Source organism: Bacillus rossius, chromosome 1 (assembly GCF_032445375.1).
Source record: "Bacillus rossius redtenbacheri isolate Brsri chromosome 1, Brsri_v3, whole genome shotgun sequence".
Lineage (NCBI taxonomy): Eukaryota > Metazoa > Arthropoda > Insecta > Phasmatodea > Bacillidae > Bacillus > Bacillus rossius.
Genome location: NC_086330.1, coordinates 361,175,028 through 361,191,692, shown reverse-complemented (window position 1 = coordinate 361,191,692; position 16,665 = coordinate 361,175,028). Strand labels below are relative to the sequence as shown.

Below are 16,665 nucleotides of genomic sequence, written 5' to 3'. Positions count from 1 at the left end.
CTGCGCAAGCTTGAACTTCAACCCACCTCTTATTTTTCTCTAACAAAATACATGGGCCGCAGATTCCCCCCGCGCAAAACATACAGATTTGAGCCTCTGTAAGCATGTATCCCAAGAAGACAAGAATAAGAGACGCTTCGACACCGTATGCATGGCCTAGGCACGTCAATATTTTAATTTATTTTACACTTTTCCACACTGCCAGAACACTAACGAAGGGGTCAGGGAAAGATAAAAAAAAAAAGCACTTACCTCGTCTTAAGGAAGCAGTATCCTAAAATATTCTGCTTCTATTATTAACTTAAAGGTTAACTTTTATGTGAGTCCTAGCATGAACTAAAAACATAAGTTCAAGTGATATAGTTTTGAATTAACCAATAATATGTTTATTTTTAGTATTTCATTCATTAAATCAATAATATTAAGGTTTTCCTAAAAACATAAAAACCTTTGATAAACAATTACATATGGTGTGATATATGTGAAACTTTTACTGTATGTGTTGAGTTATGTGTATTAATTTTAGTTAATGTATTAGCTACTTGGACTGTCGGGCAAGCGAGTCGAGATGACCGAGTGTGTACAGAGTCAATAGCGTATCCGCGGGAGCCTAAAGCCACGGGACAACAGGGAATGCACATGAACCAGTAGCGGAACTTGGGTAAATAGCGCACAGCCTCTTGGCCTGGAAGTACAAACATGTGAGCAACCATGTTTACAGGACCAGAGCAGGAACTGACCTCCCAGTCATGAGGTTGAGTGACCTCCTGGTCACCAGGTTGTTACAGTGTGACCCCCGGGTCACAGGGTTGAGACAGAGGAGGAGAAAAGGCAGATGAAGCTATCGGGGTAGAGGGAGTCTTTAGTAGAAGCTGGAGTAGGACAGTCGTAAAGTAGGGACCAAGCAGGGTCCGCGCGCTTGGCAGGAAGCGCAATGATTAGTTAAAGTCTTCAGAATACTGGAAGCAGTTAATGTAGATACTTCGCAACCACCATGGCTTGGCTGCCATTAGTAATCTTAATAATGAATTAAGTTTATGATTATTGTAAGATAACACCGATGTAGAGTCTAATAAAAGAGAACATAGTATTACAGGAGTGATTTGATTTATTATTTCATTCAATAGACCATACAATGGTATAGAATATGTCAAAAAAATTACAAATAAACATAAATACAAAAAATTGCTTGAAACTTCACTCGCTTACCCGCAACATCGCTGCCCAATATAAATCCTCGCCGCTCGGATACAACAATGGTTACCTATATTATGAATTTATTAAAAAATAATGTGAAATAACCCGAAATTATATGAGAAAAATAATTCAGAAAACCATCCCTTTAATACCCACAAATGAAGAACAAATCTTATCCTGAAACGAAACCCTAAACCTCGTGGGAAAGGATACGTGCGTTACGCAAACATCATAAAAGTTGTTACGGTCTGCGAATACCTAACGTATTGCGCCACTTAATCTGTGTAGTTTATGCTCAGATTTTCCTTGCATGGCTGTGCAAACCACACACAATGCTGCTGCTGTCAAGGAACCAACATGTCATGCCGGGCGAAACTATGTAGAAGTAGCCTCTTCATGCGCGTTCCCGATGTTTTTTTTATATGCCAGGCTCGGTCCCACACGCCATTTAGATTTTTTTTTCAGCTAACTATTATTATTTAAGGGTTATTTCTGACATTTTAACTGGATACCTTCCTTGCCACAAATATTTAATTTAAATGTTTAATTAAACACATTTTACAACCACAGCAAAACATGTCGCTGACGAAAGATTATTCCATTGTAATAATTGTGGTATCAATACTCCATAATTAATTAATTAATTATAATATAACTATGCGAATATATGAATTATATGAGTTCCATATTCGGTGCCGCAGTAAAGCTCGTGAAGAGACGTGCTTGTGTTCATAAACCAAGTTTTTCACGATATTATCTACGTCATTTTCTCCAGTGCGAGTTGAGATCAGAAGGAAGCTCTATTCCTTTGGATCGGCCACAGCGATCATGATGAACGAGTTGTTGATGTGCAACACCTTAGATCTCGGTATACACCATTTGGTGGATGGAACGTAAGTCGCATGAAACGGAAATGTGTAACGGTGCTGCCATCTGAAGCGGATAGCGCGAATAAAAGTTCAAAAAGTCAACGGGTAACTTTGTAGTATTGCTGTTTAATGAATTCTGACAAGATAGGCAATTTTAATAAAATGCACTATCGAAAAATAAAGTCCAAAGCCGGGGTTTAGTATTTTATATATATATATATATATATATATATATATATTTCGCTTTTATTGGAGCCGTTTAGTTATTTATTCGAACTGCAAATCGAATGATTCGATGATCCACGTAGCTACTCCGTAAACTAATTCTAGCGTCGGGTGGGGGAACTACTTGTGATTCGCGTCAAGATCTGTAGTTGAAAACACAATTTGTGTATATTTAAACCTCTCGGAATTACTTTAAGGAATTCTACGTTAAATTTCAAATATCAATTCAAACTAAGGCCGTGTCTGAACTGGAAGAGATGTCCGAAAGTACTTCGAGGTGAAGAAATGTCGCCATTTTTTGAAGCGTCATGTAGATTATATCTAATTGAAAACTGAAATAATTACATTGCTCTTAAAATAATGTTCACTCAATATTACTATAATTACCATTTATAAAAAAATCAATTTTTAAAGAAAATTTAAACAAATGAATAGTAACTTACGAAACAAAAGTAAAAAATCACGTTTGGCAAAGCCTACAGGCGTAGTTAGATTTCGAAGTCTTCTGGAAATGTTCGGGAAACTTCTATTAACTTCTATTAACTCCTAGAACATTTTAATAATGTGTAACATTCTATATAGTCACCAAGGTATAAGATAATATTAAAGGTTTTAAATAAATTGGAACGAATTTGATACTAAGGAAGTTTGAAATTTTTTTAATTTTCAACTACTGTTTTTACGGTAATAGTTCGTTTTATAAAAAATTGTTTCACCCAAAGGTTTTAAATAAAGTTTAGGATTTTTACAATAAATTATAACGGATTTTATAGTAATGACATTTTGTCTTTCAACCCTTGTTATTTCCACCCCTTGCAGTAATAGTGTGTTACATAAAAATTTACTTTAGGCAAAAAATTTAGAAAATATTTATATGGTTTAAAAACAATTCGAACGGATTTAACGGTGTGCCTACTAAGTGAGTTATGTTTGTTTTAAATTCTACCCCTCTTTTTTTTTAACTCCTTGCAGCAATAGTTCGTCTTATCGAACATTGTTTCAGACAAAAGTTTTAGATAAAAATACGATTAACAAACAACCTGAACGAATTTTATGATGTGCATACGATGGGAGTTAAGATTTTTTTTTGTCCTCCTACACTTGTGTTTTCCACCCCTTGCAGTTATGATTGTTCGTGTCAAAAACTTATTTAGTCAAAAGTTTTTAGTATTTCTGCTAAGAGTTTTAATACGTCAAACAGATGTGATATTCGTCATATTATGAGAGTTATAGAAATTTTTCTGTTTTTGAACAAACCTTCCTCATTTCTACCCCTTTGGTCGGATATTGCCCCATAAACGAACTTGACACAGATTTTCCACTTCTATATTTTATGTATCAGTTTGGAAGTGATGTGAAAAATAATGGCAGTTATCGTGTTCATAAAAATGCGATATATATATATATATATATATATATATATATATATATATATATATATATATATACATACATACACACACACACACAAATAAACTTTTGAGTTGACCATGGTTTTGGGGTCTATGGATCATAGACCATGATAACGGCTACAATAGGTAGTATTTCTTTGAAACCAACCTAAAACTAAAGTACTTAGCCTCTAATTTTTTTCCCCCGAATGTTAGAATATACTACTCGCAAGGACTACATATATTTACCTAAAAAAAAAAAAAAGTAACAACCTATTTAGCTAGCTAAATAACATTCATATACCTAAGCCAAAAGCTTTATCCCTCCGAATGGCTCAAGTGCACCTCAAGGGCAAGTGAAAGTATGCAAGTACATGCTGCGGCCACGACCTACGTGAAGCACCGCTCTAGAGCCACAAGCGTGGCGTGGCGTCGCGCACTTGCGCGCTTGTTGCACGCAGACCGCGGCGCGATATTGACCTCTTCTTCCCGGGGAAGCCGTGACGCAACCAACATGACTCACCCGAGCGGCGAAGGCGGTCGGGGCGGCGCGAACCGGCGGGTTCCATGCAAAAACACTACCCGCGGGGGGAGGGGGGGAGCAGGCAGGCTTCGACCAGCCACTCCGGGTTGCACGTCACAGCTTCACGAGCGCGCACGGCCCGACGTCCGATGCTTATATTCCCAAACCCAGCCCTTCCTGTGGCCAATCGCATCTGCACTATCCATGTGGCGTGCAATTTCAATGCACAGTTGAACTTGGCTGGGAAGGTGGAGGGGAGAGGGGAGGGATGATTGAAGCACCAGAGGCGGGGGACACACCCTGCCACGCATTTTGAAAGGGGCGGATGACAAGAGTTTTCGTTGGTGTGCTATTTGTACCTCACAGTTAAATAGGAAGTCCGAAAATATACACATACATACACAAACTTTTAAAATTTTAAACAAATGCAATTTTTAAACAAAATTTTTAATGCATTACTGACACCTTACAAACTTTAAAAAAAAATTGTACACATTATAGTAGCATGAAAAAAATTTATAATTACACATTTTTAGGGAAAAAAAATTTACATCAAAGGTCAGGTGTAGCCTGAAGTAAATGATTTTTGTCACTCCAGTTCATGTTTAGCTAAAGGGTTTTGTTTTTGGGAAGGGGAGAGGACACTCCAAAAGGACCATCCCTGTGCTAAAACCCAGGCCTATTTCAAATAAGCAGATTTCATTTTAGACAAAATAGTTACTGTTACCTGCTTTTTTATCAAAAACAAAAGGGAATTCACATTGCATGTTGCAATGCAGTACTATTTGGTGAGAGTGAAAATCAAAATAATTAAGTAGGAAACTGACTTAAGCTGTAGTACTTGGGTTTTAATGCACTTTAATTTCATTTTAATTTGTTTTTAAAATTGTAATCATTATAAAGCCATTAAGACAAAATTTTAAAGATTATGACAAAAATAACATTTGTTTTATTGGTACTATTCTTTGAATTATTAATATCTATTCATAACATGCAACACAGGTAAATTCTGACCATATACATATTAAAATATGCCAATTTATTGACTACAATTTGATAAACAGTCTAATTTACAGTTTTGTCAGCCTCTCAAGAGAATTCCATTTATCAACTCGCTCTGTATTGCTAAGCCTGAAAACTTTTTTGATTGCTTTCGAAAATAGTTAGATTTTTCTTTGCAGTAATTACTGAGAAGTAAATTAGTTTTAAAATTTCTCTTTTGCTGTAAAATCAATGAAAATGCCAAAGATTCCATGTCATTCAAGTTTTTAAATCTATGTGGTTATAAAAGGACTTTTAAGAGTGAAGACTTACGTTTCCCCCTTTGAAACATTTAAGTACTATACATTAGTGTCTAATGTACCTTAAAATAACCAAATAACAAGAAGCTGGGGATCTTGTGAAGTCACATCAAACTACAGGGAAATCAATGCTCAACACTGTATGTATGAATGGTAAGAGGAAATGCAGTCTGAATTTTTTTAAAACAAAACATTTTTTTCTCTGTAAATTTATTGTAAAATAACATTTAACCTACATAGTAAAAAAAAAAATTTCCTTCATTTTTTTTCAGTTTTGTTTATCTTCTTGAATTTAAATGTAAAGTAACTGCAATGTGATACATATTCATACACAAATGTAAGTATAAATTAAGTTTTTAAGTACTTGAACAATCCCTTAACTTGGTCACTATAAATAAAAATGTTATCAAATATTACTGACATGAGGTGGTGAAGTTGGAATCTAGGCATAAGTCCAGAGCAGCAGACTTCTGGGGAAAATATCATGTTCACTGGTGCCTAGAGATGAGGTGGATTAAAGTTTTACATTGGAGCAGTGATGAAACTACATTTGCAAACTGCTTGATGCCTTAAACACTCAAGTATTAACTTACTCACAATGCCACTTGTACCAAACTCCATTTCCGTATTTCAGTGATCCGACGGGATTTGCCCGACGGATAAGAGGTCTGCCTAGTCAAGGGTGTATTTGTGTTGGTGAGCCAGGATGATAGGTGCCACACTCGCTGGTACTTCTAGCATGGTGTAGCCTCTAAGCACCAAACTCATAACTGACGCGCAATCATTACATCAAGCATAGGGCAACTACATAATCTGAGTGATAAACATACCATTATACAGCAGATAATTGAAGACAAATGTGACATTTAAATGCCAACTGTATTTTCAAGAATCTTTACTGTGTTCATGCCTAAATATAATTCTGAAAACACATGTTTTAGCAATTTTCACTCTTCTAAAAATATAAAGTTTAAAAATGAAATAAGTTAAAACAGAACTACTCATCTGCACTTAGCGTATTTTTAAATTCTTCAAAATGCTGTCCTCATATAACATAAAAAATTTTGTAGACTTCAAAATTTTCTATTTTTACTTTAAATAATTTTTTGAAATAAGTATCTTTTACATAAAAATTCTACGCTTTTTAGCATAATAATTATGAATAGCCTACAGTAATTATTTATGACACTCATCATTCATTAGTCTGCCCTGTGATAGTCTGAAGACGATACCTTGTTTACAGACAGATGCGCACACACGGATACAACAGACCATGGTGATTCCAGCCTAACAATGCAAATGCAACAAAGCAAATGCAGCCACAAATTAAAGACCATTTCTAAGGGATGGATAGTATCCAAAACCTTTAGTGCTATCACCACCTGTTTACAGTCGATAGTACTAATGTGCACGTACTTATTTTGAGTCGAAATATCTACGAATATTCAGCAAAACATAAATAACAATGACATATTTAAAAAATGTAATGTAGCGTGGATGTTATAAATGTTAGCAATCAAAATTCAAAATTTGTTTTGAATCTCAAAATATTACAAAGTCTTATAATGAGCATTAAATGCCTCTGTTAGTTTAAGTTTGCCATTCTGTGATTTTTATCAACATTTAGATTTGTATCTATTTGAGTTATCACTTATGCTTACAACATTTTAACCAAATATTATGCCAAAATTTTAAATATTATTTACAAACAAAATAAACTATTCTAAAGGTAATGGATGTAGGGACAGTGGATACGAGTGACCTCCCTAGAAATCTCGATTTTAGTGGACGCATGTAGGGATGCCGATGCATCCCTTATGAGAATTCAGAATCAATGCAAAGATGGCCACATCCACTACGATGACCTTATAGTGGACCCCTTAGCTAACAGATCCATAAGGCTAGTATTCGGGTTTAGCTATAATCAGGACGTATTTAGGCACGTTGTGGTTAAACAGCTCTTCAGATAAAAATGTTCAACAAATTTCTTACATTTAAAGCAATACAATAGGACGAGACCTCTCGTAGTTGGCTCCCTGAAGAACACCAGTTTCAATATATAAAGAGCCTTACCACCTTCTGGCTCAGTTGATTATTTTCAACCCTTAAGATACCTGCTGCAATGCAGAGCAATGCATTGCTCAATCTCGAAAGCCAGGATAGTTTATTTTTTGTCAATGGTCATGGAAGCCTGCAATCTACATTATTACCTACATAAAACTATCAGAAACTCAAAAAAAAATTTCACAAATAATTAAGTAATAACCAACGGACAGAAAATTAGATTCTCACATGTTACACTCTTTAGTTAATTTATGTACATAGTAATCATCTAGGAGAGGAATGCACAAAAAAATGTGAATTTTTTTCCTGACATTGTTTCTTATCATTCAGCAATTCGGCAAAGCCATTACTATAATTTAATCACCCGACACAGGATTATTTTCCAGTAGATGTTCATAGGATATGATTTCTGCCACGTTGAATATTTGAAACTAGACGTTCGCGTGTCACTAGCAGTTACAAGTTGTTGTGAAGGTGAGTTATTTCATATTTCTTCGTAATTTGTAGTTTTGCCGATTACTAGATTTAATTTATGTATGTTACCAAGGTTAGATTCTTACACGTGTTGCAGATTTAAAAAAAAAAAAACATATTTATTACATGATTAATACATAATATGTAAGTAGTGCAGCTAATCTAACATTACCTAATTACCTACCGTTAACAATATTTTCCAGTATTTCCAATGAAGCTAACCTAACCTAACTGAAAAGTCACGCAAATTTTTAGTAGGTATTTTAAATAAAGTTAATCCAAAACTCCAATAAAACAGTATTTTACTGGTAAACTATTTGAAATATTGCAATGCTGTTTAACTAAATGACTAAAAAAGTAAAAAAAAGGCATTTTGGGTATTTGATTTTTTTATGCACCTTGCCCAGATAAATTTCATGTATTTTACTTCAAAGTATTTCCAAGTACCGGTACTTAATGTATTTTACCTTTCTTCGACCCTTCAAGTCATATCCTACTAATATTAAATAAATATGAAATCACCTAGGAAACATTCTGGGCTTCACTCAGAATAGCACAAAACATCAAATTCTGTGCTGTTCAGAGCTGTGTTGTTTGTGTCTATTTTGAATGTACTGTAACATTCAAAATGTTTCTTCCTCTCATTTATAACTAACAAAATTATCAATTCTGTAAATTTTAATATTTTTGTCAGCTATTATTATTATAAACAGTTTTAAACCTAAATAAAACAATATAATTTGTTTTTAACAGCTACACGTCATTAACTACAAAGCACTATCCTACAATTAAATGTTATACCAATTTATTATACATCTCTTATCTTTGAAATGAGAAAAACAATATGAAATATGCTACTGAAACAAGATTTTTTGTTTTCATAGTCCAACTATGCTATTGACCAGTATTTGCCGATTGGTTGCACACAGCAATTGCAACACAACACACTGTAGTTAAAACAGGTCTCTACAAAATCTCTGAAATTTTACAAGACATACACCAAAAAACTAGGGTAAATACCTATGTAGTTGGGCGATGTGTGTTAAAAAAAATTTTTAATCCGAAAATACTTTTATTCTATGCTAACTTCCTCTTTTCATTGAACCCAGCGTAGATAAGAAATTCCAAATACTTTAGGAGATATTGAATTTTTTAATTTTCATCACAATACCTGTGCATTCATGCGGTTTACACCATTGTTTCTTGTTTACGAGTATGAAATTTTTTTTTCTTGCGGCATTCACCATTGTTTCTTGTTTACGAGTATCAATTATTTTTATTGGATATTGTTGTGCAAGTAATAAGTAAAAAAAATTACGTGAGTTCCTACTGTTCATCATTTGTCCAGGTTTGTTAGGTCAGGTCAGTTACATTATAAATACTTTCAAACTAAGCAGATATTAAAAATAATATGAATTAATTTGGTAAATATTTACTTGGGCGGTATTTCCGAAAAAAAAAGTTAAAAATCCGAAAATACCTTTATTTTATGCTCTTCAACTTCCTCTTTTCATTAAAAGTGGCGAAGGTAAGAAATTCCAAATACTTTAGGAGATATCGAATTTTTAAATTTCATCATATGTAGTTGAGCGGAAGTTGCAAAAAAAAATGTTAAAAATCCGAAAATACCTTTATCATATGCTCTTCAACTTCCTCTTTTCATTAAAAGCGGCGGAGATAAGAAATTCCAAATACTTTAGGAGATATCGAATTTTTTAATTTTGCAATACAAGACCTGTGGAACCATTCGAGCGGCGCCATTTTTGTTATTTTGCCGTGTGTTCGTGAATACGTGAATCGTGAATGCGTAATTAATAAAATGGTTGATTAGGTCAGGTCAGTTACATTATTAATACTTTCAAACTAAGCCGACATTAAAAATTATTTTGTGAATTAATTTTAATGGCTGTTTAGTTTTAAAATATTTATAATGTAACTGACCTGACCAAACAAACCCGGACAGAGGGTGAACAGTAAACTAAAATGGTCGATTATGTCAGGTCAGTTACATTATAAATACTTTCAAACTAAGGTGATATTAAAAATAATGTGAATTAATTTTAATTATTCTTTAGTTTTAAATTATTTATAATGTAACTGACCTTACCTAACAAACCCGTAACAAAGGATGTACAGTAACAACTCACGTAAATTTTTTTGTTACTTATTACTTGCGCAACAATATCAAAATAACAAATAAAACTTTAAAATTAGAAACGTTAAAAACTCACCTAAGTTGGAGGCGGTAATTAAACACCGTTTTAAACAATAATTGAACTAAATAATCACATATTAGTTCATTTGAATTCTGGCCTATCACGAACAATCACGTGACATCATTATCCAATAAAAAAATAGATACTCGTACGTAACGTAAACAAGAAACAATGGTGCACGCACGCCACAGGAATGCGCTGGTTTTGTGCTGAAATTTAAAAATTCAATATCTCCTAAAGTATTTGGAATTTCTAATCTCCACCGCTTTTAATGAAAAGAGGAAGTTGAAGAGCATATAAGTAATAAAGGTATTTTCGGATTTTTAAATTTTTTTTCGCAAATACCGCTCAACTACATATGAAGAAATTTAAAAATTTGATATCTCCTAAAGTATTTGGAATTTCTAATCTCCGCCGCTTTTAATGAAAAGAGGAAGTTGAAGAGCATTAAATAAAGGTATTTTCGGATTTTTAACATTTTTTTTCGGAAATACCGCCCAAGTAAATATTTACCATTAATTTTTCGGTGGTCGAATGATTGCACAGGTCTTGTATTGCAAAATAAGAATGGCGATATCTCCTAAAGTATTTTTAATTTCTTATCTCCGCCGGGTTTTATGAAAAGAGGAAGTTAAAAAGCATAGAATAAAAGTATTTTCGGGATTTAAAATTTTTTTTTTTAACATATATCACCCAACTACATATTTACCAAAACTAGGAGCCAGTCTTAGTCTTCTGCTTATTCAGATTTTACTGATCACACTTCGCGTACCAGACAAGTAAATAATACAGAGCCAGTGAGTGCTATTCTTGTATGTTTTCAGATTGCATTATAATATAGTTGTAAATATGAGATGATGCGAAGAGTTTGGAGCAAACGGGTGCTGTATTTGAAGCGAGTCCGCCATGAGGAAGACTGACGACCAAGTTACTTGGACACAGTTATTTCTGTACAACAACCACTTTTTAACAACAAAATTAGCTGACTTTTCAAAACCACTGTATAGAAATAACTTTGTATCTTGGCATAAGTTAGATAAAGTTAGACACCAGGCGAGCTGGTGCTTGGGATTTGTAGAGTCTAGAGTTAAATGTAAGTCAACTTTGTCATGATGCATGTACTATTTTCGATGTAGTAGCTGCTATCTATTCGTGTACATTCAGCTTCCTTGCACGTGAGCTGTATGTATATGGTAGGTACTGTTACGAATGTAGCCAGTCTTAAAATTGTCAGACAGCCGAAAATTACTGAACCATGACAATAAAGTAACACTTGCCGAATGTGACCCATATACACCAGTTTAAATCGAACTCCAGAAACTAATACTTGCCAATAATTTATCATAATTTGGTAAAGAACTATGTATACTCCTAACCACTTCATGCAAGCATTTTACCTTTCTTACACTTTTAAAAATTATAAATAATTACCGTAGAACGTACACTATTTTTCTACCAATAAATACTCCCATTGAAATTATTGGCAAAAATACATTTGTTTACTTACGAGTCGCAGCGATCTTCCATTACTATTTCAGCAGACACCATACGGACGTCCGTCCATTGATCAATGTGTCAATTAATGATCTGTAAAAAATGAACTACATTATGTGCTGTTTGACATAGTATATAAACAAAGTAAACGAAAATACACAATACCAGTACAATTTAGCCACAAGTAAAAAAACTACCAGCAAAAGTAAATGAACAAATGGCGAAACGAGTCAATATTGCAAACGAAAGTTGTTAACTATCTATTTTCCAACACAAAACATCATTTCGTGATCAACTGAAATCATTCAAATTAGATCAATGTCAAAAAGTCATGTTATACATAAAACTTCTAATAAAACCCACCTACTTTCTTCACTACACTTGCTTTGCTAGCATACAAAAATTATTTTTTTTTTGTCAAAAAACTAGGTAGTGCTGCTATCTTTAATTTTAACTGTTAACTAAAACTAAGCTAACGAACAGTGTCACCAATGGCTGTCAACTAAATTGACATACATTTGTAAATATAAGGTTACAAAATTCCTAACTCCATGATAATAATGAAATAACACAGCAATAAAGCTTGAAAAATATAGAAAGTGAAAGGTGCGAACACTAATGCAAGAAGCTTCAGAAAAAAGTAGAGGAAGTCGATTAAGGGAGGGAGAATGCTTTCCACCAGGCGAAAGCCAAATTGCATCTTTAACATCAAAATCAAGGCGCGTGCGATGTGTCTGCGGACTTTCTATTGCCGGAACCAGGATGAAGACGAAAAACTGCGCATGTTCCGCAGATTGGGAACAAGTGGGGACGTGAGTGTGGCGTTACCAACCATCGTCGAACAATTGTTACCAGAGTTCCGCCCCTTCATGAGGACAGCCGCCGGACGTGACACAGAGGAGTTCGTGGCCCTCGCTCGTGTGATTGAGCGCGACATGTCGCATTGGAGGACGGCACTAAGAGGCGCGAGAAATTTCCCGGGCCTGCTCAGGACCGCGGGGGGTGACCGTCACAATAGTCACGGACAATGACATGGCCATGGTGAGATGCGCCGATGCGCGGGACCTCGGAAGACAGCAAACCGAAGTGGCACTAGGGGACGCCCAGAGACATTTGCCGCAGGAGGGGGACGTCACGAGCGGACAGGAACGCTGGAGAGGGACGAGCGCCTGTGCCCCACCAGAGCCGCGTGGGAGGAGGAGCGTGAGGGCAACACGTCGCAGGCAGGAAATGCGGGGACGGGGGCGGAGGGACAACTGGGTGCCGCTCCCCGACCCGCCAACCACCGGCAGACCCAGTAACCAGCATGACTCGTCGAACACCGCCCGTGCCTACAACACCGACATCATGTCCGTCGCCGGGAAGCGAGGGGCAACAGAAATGCTCCCTGTCAGGTGTTCCCGTGCCGGGACAACCCCAGGGACAACTGAATACCACCACGACCACCGCGGCCCTGACGCCGGTTTTACTGGGGCCGGACCAGCCGCCTCGTCGACATGCCGTCGGCGAGGTGGGCAACCTGAGCATTGAGACAGGCATCCCACCAGCGGTCTCCGTGCCGGGGCAGCAACAGGGACAACGGAGTGTCACCACGACCACAGCGGCCCCAACGGAGGTTTTTCCGGGGCCGGACCAGCCGCTTCGTCGACCTGCCTTCGACGAGGTGGACCACCGGAACATCAATGCGTCAACTCCGGGACGAGCTGAGGACCTCACCGCGAGTTCCCCATGCCCGGACGGCCAGGAGGCCAGGGGCGGTGGAGAACAGACGACTGCACAGCTGGGGCAGGTCGGCCCCAAGGAGCAGGAGCTGCTGCGAGTCCCCGTCCATGCTAACGGACGGGAGATGCTGGCCCTGGTGGACATCGCCGCCAGCCGATCCTACATCGCGGCCCACCTGGTGAGGGTGGAGGCGGTGACCCCGCAGAGGGAGCTGGTGCAGCTGGCCACCAGGGACGACGTCGTCGCAGCAGGGGGCATCACTCAGGTAACATTGAGCATCGTTGGTCACGTTAGCCACATTGAGGCTTGGGTGGTCGCCGAGCTCTGCGAGGGGCTGATCCTGGGAGTCCCATGGCTGTATGAGGTCGATTTAACCGTGGAAGTACGAGCTGGGCGGATGCACTTCGGCACCCGGGGGCGCTGGACAGTGTACGGCATACACCAGGTCCACACCAGTCCCCCTCAGTCAGTCATCTGCCTGGAGGATCTTCAGCACGGTGTCCCCGAGGAGCACGTCGACGCCATCAACAGTGTCCTCGAATCCCAAATACAGGTATTTGCGGCCATGGACCGGCTACGACGGACGAACGTGACTGAGCACCGGATACCGATGGTACCGCACCGCCCTCCTTTTGAAAAGGTGTACTGATTTGGTATCCGAGAGCGGAAGGCCATACAGACTCAAATTGACAAGATGTTACGTGACGGAGTGGTTGAGCCCAGCACCTCCCCGTACAACTCGCGGGTGGTGCTGGTCACCAAAAAGGACGGGAGTTTACGCTTTTGCGTAAACTTCAAGGCAGTAAACAAACTGACTATTCCCGCCCCACCCCCGCAGATCAACATCACGGACGCTCTGACCGGACTGGGGGACGCGACCATCTTCACGACTCTTGACTTGAAATCGGGCTACTGGCAGGTGCCAGTATGCCCGGAGGACCGCCCAAAGACGGCATTCACAGCACCAGACGGTCGGCCATGCCTTTTGGTCTCATGGATGCCCCTGCCACGTTCCAGGCCCTGATGGTACGTGTTCTGGACGGGTACATTGGTGAATTCGCCAGTGCCTATCTGGACGACATTATCATCTGGTTCAGGATGTGGGAGGAAATTGCGCACCATCTGGAACTGGTGCTAGAACGTATGGCCAGACATGGACTGACGTGTGCCCCAAAGAAATGTCACATTGGGGCCACTGAGATCGAGTTCCTGGGACACATAGTGACAGCGGAGGGGTGCCATCCCCGACCCGAGAAGTTGGAGCTGTTCGAGGGGAAGGGGGCACCGAAGATGAGGAAGCAGCTCCAAAAGCTGCTGGGGCTGCTCAACTGGCTGCGGTCCTTTGTCCCCGAATTCGCCACGATCAAGGCCCCGATGACGGACCTTCTGTCGCCAAAGACTAAGTTCCGGTGGACCCCCGCCGCAGACGAGGCCTTCACTTTTTCTGCAGGCTTATGACTAGATGCTTGAGGTACTTTTGATGAGTCGACTTCGTCTTTACCCTGCTCTGTGGTGGGATCAGAACTACTTCCAACTGCGACGGCAGGTACGTCTTCTTCTTGTACCTGTAAAATAAGTTATGTATTCCCATGAATATTGGCCGGAGGACACGTTAGAATTTCAAATAAGTATTTTATCTATCACAAAACAAAAGTGGTTTTGGTGACGGCGCGGTTTGCTGGGCTTATGGGAAAATTTACAAACAAAATTGATTTTGTATGGCAGCTACCTTTTTTAGAGTTTCCCGGTAAAAACTGACTGAGTAAGCCATGTTATAGATGTTATTAAAAGATAAAATGACGAGAAATTTGAGAAAAATTGTTGGCGCCATTTTTGAGCTAAATGAAAAATTATGTTTTCTTTGTGAAAGGTACCATAAATAATCAAGTTATCCAAAAACAAAAAAAAAAATTCCTAGACTACTACTAGATTTACAAAACATCCCCTATTGAAGTTTTAAATTCAAGTAGCAGGACAAAATTCAGTCGTAAACTTAAAAAGATGTACCTTAACTCAATGTAATTTATGTTAATATACTCCATACTTTTTAAACAATAATCAATGTTCAAACAGCTATTAGAGCTATTTTAAGTGTATTATAAAATAAGATTTAATGAACGAGTGTGACTCCGTACTCGCAGACAAACCTAGGTGAATAGGTTTTGCGAGACTAATGTAAGAAATATTGTAACTTTTGTAAACAATAAATAAATAATAATAAATAACTGGAGTAATTCTAGGCCATGCATGATTCTAGATGGAGGAATCATATACCTACTTACACTGGAATCACTTCCGCTGCTGCAGGATGCCACCGAAGACGTTAACGTGGCTTTCGAACCAGAACTGGAACTAAAATATTTCAGTAATGCACCTTGAGACTTCTTCGCATTTGATTCTTTCTTAGCCTTTTTTTTTTTTGCGGAATTCCGCACCGCTTTCTTTGACTCCTTTTCATTTTCAAAAACTAGTTCAAAGATTGGGTAAAGTTCTAAATGTTTAGTTTTAGAAGATTCAACAGTATTTAAAAGATCGAAACACAATCAAAATGACTTTCGTTCCGTATCCGAAACTCTCGCGAAACGAACATACGAGTAAAGCGTGATTGCGTAACGGTACTTCACGATGCACTAAAACAAACAAAGATCAGTACTGTAGCATGTGTGCTACAGCTGCTACCTTTGATAATGTCAAACTTTACAGTACAATGCGTAGTACTAAATTCAATGAGTGCGAAAGAGAGGCATTGACACGGGCCGACGCGTGAAACAAAAGATTTTGTATGAGTAATTAACATAATAAGGAGTGCTGCTCAACTCGCTCGCGCGCGCCGGGCGGCTCGGCGTGATGCGATGTTGCCGTTCGTATGTAAACAAACAAACGTTATAAAGAGCTCTGTCAGTGATTTCGCAGTTTTTCTTTTAAATAAATATTAAAAAATAGTTGGTGCGCAAAATTTTAGATAAAAATGGAACATTATAATGTGTCTGACACATGTAATGAATGAATCATAGATCAGGTCACAACCCGCTTCACCGGCGACCCGCCCCCGCGGGCTGCCGCCCGGGGCGGGCCGCCCCCTCCGCCCCACCCACGCTACGCCACTGCACGGACGTCTTCACCCGCTGGGCGGAGGCGTTCGCAGTGCCAAACGTGAAAGCCGCCACTGTGATTGCCTTGCTCGAGCGT

General features: G+C 38.4%; 1 protein-coding gene across 7 annotated transcripts in view; it reads right to left on the bottom strand.

Moving 5' to 3' along the window:
- The window catches only part of LOC134528296 (kinesin light chain), a 247,810-nt gene that overhangs the window by 221,543 nt on the left and 9,602 nt on the right, over positions 1–16,665 (bottom strand). The window contains exons 1-2 of one of the 7 annotated variants that reach the window (XM_063361802.1): positions 12,118–12,339; positions 11,768–11,847 (exon numbers count right to left, since the gene is read on the bottom strand). In XM_063361802.1, the coding sequence (XP_063217872.1) occupies positions 11,768–11,808 (41 nt within the window). In that variant the 5' untranslated portion in view covers positions 11,809–11,847; positions 12,118–12,339. Of the gene's footprint in view, positions 1–11,767; positions 11,848–11,951; positions 12,340–16,665 lie in introns of those variants that run through there. The other 6 variants (XM_063361793.1, XM_063361801.1, XM_063361794.1 and 3 more) reach the window with 6 other exon arrangements.